At 46.5% G+C, this 9601-nt stretch overlaps 1 protein-coding gene across 1 annotated transcript in view; it reads right to left on the reverse strand.

Moving 5' to 3' along the window:
* The window catches only part of ABCB10 (ATP binding cassette subfamily B member 10), a 40179-nt gene extending 35007 nt beyond the window's left edge, over positions 1-5172 (reverse strand). Inside the window, exon 1 of the mRNA XM_036756445.1 lies at positions 4728-5172. Within this exon, the coding sequence (XP_036612340.1) occupies positions 4728-5172 (445 nt within the window). The remainder of the gene's footprint in view (positions 1-4727) is intronic.
* Positions 5173-9601: the final 4429 nt, after the last annotated feature.

The raw sequence follows: 9601 nt of genomic DNA on the forward strand, positions 1-9601 counted from the left end.
TTTTATATTTTTAAATGACTTAAATCAATAAGAGCAAAGACAATACCTTATATTTACCTAGCACTTTATATTTGACAAAGTGCTTCCAAATACATTTGAGTCTCATAACACTATAGGCAAGGCAAGTATTACTGTTCTTTATTTAGGGTGAGGAAAAGACTGAGAAAGCTACTAAGCCTTCTAAATTCCTAGTAAAATACTTCTCGTGCTGTTAGTCTAGGCCTGGGTTCTTAACCTGGGCAGGGATCCCCTAAGGAGTCAGTGTCTAGATTCCAAGGGTTCCAAGAATGTGGATGGGAAAAAACATACACCTTCACTTTCACTATTGAGTGAAGTTTAGTATTTATGCATGCAACAAACAGCAGCTTGTCAAAAGGGTCTATAAGCCAAAACTGTGGTTAGCTTAACTGTGGTTAACAACCCACAGTCCAGACTTATGTTTTAATCAGAGTAGGGAATCCCAGTATAGGGCACTCCCAGTGCAGAAACTCTTCAAAAATACCTTTAGGCAAGGCATCTATAACGAACAAGTCTCAGAGCTGTGCAGAGTGCCAGGAAGTCACAGGAACACAGGTTTAGAATCAGAAGAGATCTCAGAGATCAACGAGTGTAACCACTTCATTTTTCAGATGAGGAAAGGGAAGCCCAGATTGGCTAAAGAACTTGTCCATGATCACACAGCTAACAGCATCCCTTTTTGTATCCCTAGTGCTTAGCACAGTGCCTCTTAATGTTTATTGATTGACTGATGCTGCCTGACAAATCAACTTAAAATGACAAGCTGCCTGCCCTCTGAGCATTTACCATCCAAACACTTACTGGTTATGTACACAATGGCCAATAATAAGTGCAGTGAAGACAATTTTTACGTCAGGAGACCTAAATTTGAATCACTTTATATAGTTGTCTCCCTCATCTATAGAATGAGGGATTTGAATTAGATGATCTCTGGGGTCCCTTTCACAACAACATTCTATAATCCTATTAACCTCTCTGAACTCTTTCTCTCATCATTAAAAAGGCTAACAATATTCACTTCCCTACGTCCCAGGATGGTTTTGAGGAAGAAGCTAGATAAACTTCAAAATGCTACATAAATATGTTGGCATAGGTACACAGTGGATAGAGTGCCAGGCCTGGAGTTAGGAAGATTTATTTTCCTGAGTTCAAATCTGGCCTCAGACACTTGCTAGCTGTGTAACCCTGAGCAAGTCACTTAACTCTGTTTGCCTCAGGTTCCTCATCTGTCAAATGAACTGGAGAAGGAAATGGCAAACCACTCCAGTATCTTTGCCAAGAAAACCCCAAATGGGGTCACGGAAGACACAACTGAAACGACTGAACAAATATTTAATAAAACACCAGATTTAAAGATATAGTCTTCCATACTCTTCTGCCTGTTCAAGATTTTCAACCAAGTTGGCAGTCTTTTGGAGAGTCTCTAAAACCCTTAAAGTAATTTAAAAGAAAGGTGGCTTTTAAGCTTTAATTGACAATGAGCACTATTTCCTAAGAATAGGGATGGCAATTAGACTTGTGATTTCACTGGTTTAGGGAATTCCAGGACGAAGAATTTTCTTCTACCAATGCAAGTCTGAACCTTAAGGATTGACTAGAGCCCTGATGAGTTAAGTGGCCTTATGCACGTGGACAATATGTAGGGAGCTCCCTATCCACTATACCTCTTGGCATAATTACATAGGATCCTAAATTAGGAACTAGAAGGGACCTCAGAGGTCATTTAATCCAACATCCTCAACCTTCATCTTACAGATGAGAAAAATGAGCCCCAGATAGATGAATAACATGCCCAAGATCATATAGGGAGTAAGTAGCAGAGTCAAAAAGTGAACCCAAGTTTGATTCCAGAGCTAACACCCCTTTCTACTCAATCATGCCTCATGCAGCTAGTACTGGTAGCAAACTAAGCCACAAAAACTGCCTATTAACCACATGAATTATGATTTTTTTGGGAAAGCTATAAATGCATATTTTGTTATTCGTTTCTTTTAAGAAATTACTTAGTTTTCCCCCCTAACCAAACTCTATAAGACTATTAATTGCAGATGAGATGATGGTCTATATAGGTTAGGGGAGTTTCTTCCCTGGAAGACACTGAAGTCATAAGTCTGGAGGGTTTTCAGTGCTTCCAAGATTTAGCCACAGTTTCTCGAAGCTTTTTCATTTCCAGATCTCTGACTGTAAGCATATTAGTTGCCCTGGGAAAAGTTTCAAGCTAATCCAAGGTGAGGCAATGGGAATTCAGTAGGTAGAAACAGTATTGAGTAATCAGAAAGTTGAAAGGTTTTCACTTTCACCCTGAGGAAAAAAAATAATTACATGATTCATACATTTTCTTTGAGCAAATACTGTAAAATGCATATTACAATAGCAGTTTATCTATAGCTAAGGCTAACCAATAAGTATCTGAAAGCTGGGTCCTCTTCTCTATTCATTTTATCTCTCTTGGGGATGAAATCAGCTCCCCTTTCTCAATTACTATCTCTATGCAGATAATTCCCAGTTCTATATTGCCAGCCCTATTCTCTCTTCTAAGCAGCAGTCCTGTATTACCAATTGCCTACACTTCAAACTGGATGACCTGGAGACATATCCAAAGCAACATGGCCAAAATAGAACTCATTGTCTTTCTCCAAATTTTCTTTTCCTCTGAACTTCCCTATTACTGGAGAACGCAACAGATGAAGAATAGATGGGTGGGTCCTAGTATCCAGAAAGCAACTCACTTGGACAGTCTCCAAGTTAAAAAAAGGCATTTATTGGGATGACCCACCCAAGTGGGGCCTGTTTCCATATGGGAGAAACAGAGTGATTAGTTGGGTTAGGGGGTCTTAATTTAAATAGTTTTGGGGGATAGAGAATGTCTGGGAAAACCAGGTTATCTGAAGGTGCCATGATTATACAGATAAGCAATAAAAGGGGAGGACTATTCCAGGATGTCACATAGTCCATACATATAAGCCTAGAGGATAGGAAAGAGGAGGGGGAGAGTTGTCAGGTTAATTGGCAGTGCTTTGTGAAAGTACACAGGTAAGTCCATAGTTGAGGGCTTCAATGCACAGTCTTTGATCACTTCTCTGGCTGGTCACCTCCTGCATCTTATCTCATATCCTGCAGCCTATTTGCTGTCTGTCTGCCTCACCTCCTCACTACCATCCTCCCACATTCCCAACTTCAGTATCCTGGATTCTCCCCTTACTCACCTCACATAACCAATCTGCTTGCAAGTCTCAATGTTTGTACTTTCAGAACATCTCTTGTAAACACTCCTTTCTCTCCACTTACAAAACCACCACCAACTTTCACTGTCTAATCAGTCTCACAGCCTCAAATTTTTCGTCACTGGAATCCATCTTTCACAAAGTTGCCAAAATGATTTTACTAAACCCCAGGTCCCATGACCACGTTGCTCCGCTCCTCTGCTCAATAAACTGTAATGGTTCCTATTGCTTCCAGAATCAAACATAAAGTTCTCTGGCATTTCATGCTCTCTGAAACCTAGCTCCCTCCCACCTTTCCGGACCATGACCTATGACCTACATGCTTTCTTCATACATGAGGATGTCCCACATCCGTGCCTCTCCCCCAGCTATCCCCCATGCCTGTAAAAGTCTTGACATCACTGACTTCTTTCAAGACTGGGATCAAACACTACCTTCTACAGGATTTCTTTTCTGTCCCTCTCCCCCCACACATAATTAAGCTTCGGCTCATTCCATATCTTACTATTTAGATGTAGTCTCACCCATTATTAAATAAACTTCTGGAGGGCAGGGGCTGTTTTTTGCCTTTCTCTATGCCCAGAGCTTAGCACGATGCCTGACATATACTGAGTTCTTAGTAAATGCTTGTTGGTTAACTGAAAATCCAGCCGGTTTTGAAAGACAGGATCAACCAAATTTCTAACTAAGCAATTCAGACATTCTGAGATTCGGATGCTCTACTTAAACTGTTTCTACAGACTATATGGGGGATATTTGTTGAACTGTGAATAGAATGGTTCGGGAGAAAAAAAATCAGTCCAACTCATCTGTTAAGTATTCTCTTGCCCCCACAAGCTTGTGAAGCCCCAACTTTCATATAAAATAATGAGGAATCTGCCCCTTCACTTGAAAACACAAAAATCAGAGGCGGCTAGAATGGATTTAGAACTGAATGAGACCTAAAAGAAGTCCATCTCAACCCACCCCCTCACTGGTAAGATGAAAGGTGAAGGACAGAGAGGTTGACTCCATTTGCCCTGTTCACAAAAGTACTGAGTGGCCGAGTCGGAATTCTAATCCAGTTCCTCTGCTCCAAACTCAACACTCTTTCCATTGTGCCACTGTTTTGTCCCTAACAGACGAGGAAACTGAGGCTCGCAATCGGGAGGTGACTTGCCCGTGCATATGCAGGCAAGCTAAGGGGCAGCGCTGGGATTTAAAACTGGGTAGGTCTTCGGGCTCCAAATCCCATGCTCCTTCCTGCCTCATCCAGCCTTGATCTTAATTTAAAAAAAAAAAATTTAATTAAAAAGTTGCGCACAACTCAGACGGGGCGGGGGTGGTCGTGACGGCTCTGAGCGCGGCAGCGGTCACTCAGTGGTCAATGCGGCCAGGGCCGGCACGGTCCAGCCTCCCGGGTGGCCCCGAGTGCCGGGACCGCGGGAGGCAGGCGGTGGAGTCAATGTCAAGAGCGGGGACGCCGGGGGTGGGGGGAAGCCCTACCTGTTAACCTCCAGCGCTCGGGATACGCCAAGCCCAGGAGCTTCTTGGCCTCGGAGCCGCCAAGGGGAGGCGGGTGCTGGGGAGAATTGTCGCGGCCGCCGCCGCCACTTCCCGCCGCGACAGTCGCCGAGCCCTCGCTTCCGACCCGAGCAGCAGCTGGTCTCTGAGCCGGCGCGTCTCCCGCGCCGGTCGTCCTGCACCTGCGGCTGCCGGAGAGCCCGGCGCGGAGCCCCAGGAGCCGCGCGAGCCGCGCTGCCTGTCCCGGGAACGGCGGCGGCCCGGAGGCGGCGCTGGGACCGCCGCTGAAGCAGCGCGGACGCGCCGGCAGCGGGGAGCGGGCCGCGGCCAGAGCCCACTGAGAGGAGCAGCCGCGCGCGCGCCGCAGCAGTAGCAGCAGCAGCGGGGGGACGCCGCCACCGCCGCCGCGGGCGGGGAAGCTCGCCATGGGGCCCGAAGTGCCCCGGCGCCGGGACACCCGCCCCCCACCCACCCCCCCACTGCTCCAGGAGCCCCGGGCCGGGCTGCAAGCTCGGAGGCCGAGCAGGGAGAGGGCGGCGGAGGCGGCGGCTGGCTACTGAGGCGCTCCAGGGCTCGGGGCTGGTGCGCGGCTACTCCGGCCCCGCCCGCCGCCGCCGCCCGCTGTGCCTGCCCCTGATAACACTGCTCCGAGTTTATGCTATGTCATCCTTCCTTATCTAAGACCCTGGAGCCGTCCCGTACGGCTCAGCCTGCCCAGGGGGCTCCCCATTTCCCTCTCCCCAACCTAGCAATCGATCCCCGGCCCCAGACCGGAGCATTACTCAGGCCTTGTAACCCAATGTCCTCGCTCCCTGCGGCTCCCACAGCCTGAGCTTTGCGTCCACTCTTCTTACACTCTAGCCCCGAGACTGCATTCCACCCTCCTTAGCCTTGTGTCCCGTCCCCGGGGCACCCCATCCCCTCTGTTCACCCCATCTTTTCTACCCAACTTCGGAGTCAATTCTAACTCAGCTTTGAACCGATAAGCACCGGCATCCTCGTTTCGTGGGCCAGAACACGTGCTTGTCCATGCCCTTCCCTAAGGAGATCATGTCAAGTTCCCTCGTGCTCTCCACCTCCTCTCCCCCAACACTCACTCTTCTCCATTCCCCGAGACCTAAGGGTACCCCATGTCCACTACCTACTCCCCCTTTCCTGAATCTGTACCCTATCCCCGACTGTGCCGGTAACAGCCAACGCCAGGCATATTACGAAAGTAAACCAGCTCTTTCCCAGGTCCCCTATATCCTCCTGGTCCCCCACCCCCCGACACCCCCGGACACTGCTCCCTACAGCGTCCCCTGGTGTTTCCAATAGGGCTTCAGCCTTAGGAGAGTCTATTCCACCATGCGCCACCAGGGGGACTAAACCAAGGTGCCCTAGGCTGGAGAGCAGAAAGAAGCGCGGGGAAAGCTTGGGATTGAATTCTGCGGCTGCGCGGTACAAACTCTGGGGATCTTTTTCGCGCTCCTCCCAAGGTTCACCACGCCCCCTTGCAATCTGGGAACCCTTGGGTGTGCCCTTTCTCACGCCGGCAGCTAAGGCAAGACGGACAGACTCGATCAGACGATGCCGAGTGAAAGGATGAAGTGAAGCTGCCTGGAGGGCCCCGGGAGCACAGCCTTTAGGTCACGCCGCCGACCCGGTGCGGCTGAACTGACAGTGTCGTTACCCCTATGCCCACGCTAATGCCAGGCATTCAAAGATTGGAAGTCCAGTGGGCTGGGCACCTGGCTAACGGTGAAGATGATAGTAATAAACAACCAACATTTATGTAGAGTTTCACATGGGTGACCACATACACGTGCATCGTATCCTCATAACCCGGCAAAGCAGATGCAGGTATTATTATCCCCGTTTTACAGATGAGTAAATTGAGAATTAGAAACTCTTAAGAACCCTGTGAGGTAGACGGACGCAGGTATCATTACCCCATTTCACAGATAAGTAAATTGAGGCTTAGAAGGCCTAAGTGGCTTTTTCAGGCACTCACTGCTCATCAAGCCTCAGAGCTTAGGGGGGAAAAACAGGTCTCCTGGGCGCAAATACACACAATATCACCTCTGCCTCCTAACCTGCCTCCCCCACCTCCACCTCCCCCTGGTTTCCCCAATAAACCGGGAAGCCTGCACGCACTGGTCCTCCTAACCATACCTGGAAGACCTTGCTCGTTTTTGCCTAAGGGTTCTAGAGCAGAAGGAGTGGTGTCTTTTGAGGAAGAATAAGAATGGCACCAGCTGACAGAGCCAATAGAACTCTTAAATCTACAAAGCTCTTCTACACGTGTTATATCATTCGATCTACACCCCTGGGGATACTGTCCTCATTTTACACATGAAGAAACTGAGGCTGAGAGCTTAAATCACTTGCTCAAGATCGCCCTGCGTCTTGCGCTTACCCCTCTTTTCCTCCCCCGCCCACACACTCTGGGAGTCCCTGCGTGTGTCCCGGGGCCGGTAGGATTGGAAACCAGTTCTTTCTGAGCCTGCCCCTTTCAAGATACAGAAGTGGTCTGTCAGGTTGTAGCTGTAGAAATCATGGTGGCTCACGTGTGAAATCCACTACAACTCTTGCAAGTTTTATGTCCTGACTCGGAAAGCAGCTGTGTAGCCTAGCTGTGAGCCTCAGTTCCCTCACCTATAAAATGGGAATGATAATCAAAGGACATAATATTTGTAAAGTGCCTGGTATGTGTTAAGTGATACATAAATACTGGCTATTCTTACTAGTAATGCCAGCAGGAGTACTGATCTCATATGGGTGTTATGAGGATCGGATGAGGCTTTATGTAAAGGGTTTTGCGAAGATTGGATTACTACTTACGTTCACGGTCAGCTGTTTCTATTATTCTCATTCTGATTTAGAGTCCAGTAATTCTTCTACACTGACTCCAGCAGAAATCCATTGTAAAGGTTGATTTAGGGAAAAGAATGGGAGATGTGATGGGACAGTCAAGGTTGAGAAGCAGCTGAGATTGAATAGAAAGAGCCTGCGATTTGTATCCTAACTTGAATCCAAGCTCTGTGGATTCTCAGCTGATTGAGCCTATGCAAGTCATGTAATCTCCTTAAGCCTCAGTTTTCTCCTCTGTAAAATGGGCATGACAATTCTTACACTAAAAAATTGCAGCATAGTGGATAGAACTTGGGGTAAAGAAGACCTAGGTGCAAGACCTGCCTCTGACTTTGCCCATAAATGGACAAGTCACTTAAACTCCAGGTGTCCCGAAGAAAAGGGACGGACTTCCTATACAACAGGTCCAGACCATCACCAATACACTACCTCTATGCACCACACTTCCCCTAGGATAAACTCATCAACAGCAATCTCATCATCAGGGTGGCTGCTTCAGCTTTGGTACTCAAAATTCCCTCAATATTCTCAGTTGCCTCTCCACTCTAAATAAAGGGCAGAGCAAACAAACAAACAAAAAAACTCCCCCAAAGCCTCCCTTCACTGAGGGCTCAGAATTTTCCAGCCATCTCTCCCATTTCCTGTTAGATTTTCTGCTGACTCCATGAACATCATGCCCCTGAGCTTCCTACTAATTGGTCTGGTCCCCTCCCCCTTTTCAATTTTCTTTTCTGTATTGTCTCCCCCGATAAGATTTTAAATTCCCTAAGGACAGGGACAATCTTTCTTCTTCTCATATTAGTAGTATCCCCAAGCCCTTTGCAAGTGCCTGGCTCTTAGTAAGTGCTTAATAAAAGCTTATTGACTGATTGGCAATCCCTGCTCCCAAACCTTTGCAGGACTTACAAGAATTGTTGTGTTGTACAAAGGTGAGCTATCGTTTTGTGGGACCTGAAAAGCCAGAATTGAATCTGGTCTTTAATTTATAGGCAGCAGGGCTCTCTCCGTCTGCAGTGCAGGTGACCATCTCAGCTCTTCGCGTCCATACCTTTTGATCCAGCGATACCACTACTAGGTCTGTATCCCAAAACGGTCATAAAAAAGGGAAAAGGACCCACGTGTACAAAATATTTTAGCAGCTCTTTTTGCAGTGGCAAAGAATTGGAAACTGAGGGGATGCCCATCAATTGGGGAGTGTTTGAACAAGTTGTGGCATATGAATGTAATGGAATACTACTGTGCAATAAGAAATGATGAGCAGGTGGACTTCAGAAAAACCTGGAAAGACTTACATGAACTGATCCTCAGTGAAGTGAGCAGAACCAGGAGAACATTGTATACAGCAACAGCAACACTGTACAATGGCCAACTCTGATAGAGTTAGCTTACTTAGCTTTTACAATGATCCAAGACAATTCCAAAACGCTCAAGATGTAATATGCCATCCACATCTAGAGAAAGAACTATGGAGTCTGAATGCAGATTGAAGCACAATATTTTCTCTTTTTTAATTTCTTTTTTCTTTTTATTTCAGAAATTCTTCAAGTACAAGCTGGGCAAAGTCCGCGAGAGAGCTGAGTTAGGTTCAGAGTGGTTTAATGTCAGGAGGGTGACTAGCAGAGATGAATTTTTTTAGCCAAAACAAATCGTGAAATTTCCCACTGGGAGGATTATGATCTATAGTCACTGATTCCTCTAATTAGTATTCCCATTTCCTTTCCCTCTTAAAAAATGATGTCTTTAAATAAAATGTAACCTTTTGAAGGGCAGTAGTTTTTTTTGTTTTTGTTTTTTGTATTCCTAGGCTTAGCACAGTGCCTGATACTTAATAAACACTTACTAAATGCTTGACTAGAATAAAGTAAAGACCTGAGCTCTAATGCAATCATGATTCATTTGACAAAAGTATTGAATAAAAGTATATATGATAAGATGCTCTAGGAAGATTAATCCAGGAGCAAGGTTTAGAATAGCCTAAACAGTGAAGAAACTGGATACTATGA

This window comes from Trichosurus vulpecula, chromosome 4 (genome assembly GCF_011100635.1).
Source record: "Trichosurus vulpecula isolate mTriVul1 chromosome 4, mTriVul1.pri, whole genome shotgun sequence".
In the NCBI taxonomy this organism is placed as follows: Eukaryota; Metazoa; Chordata; class Mammalia; order Diprotodontia; family Phalangeridae; genus Trichosurus; species Trichosurus vulpecula.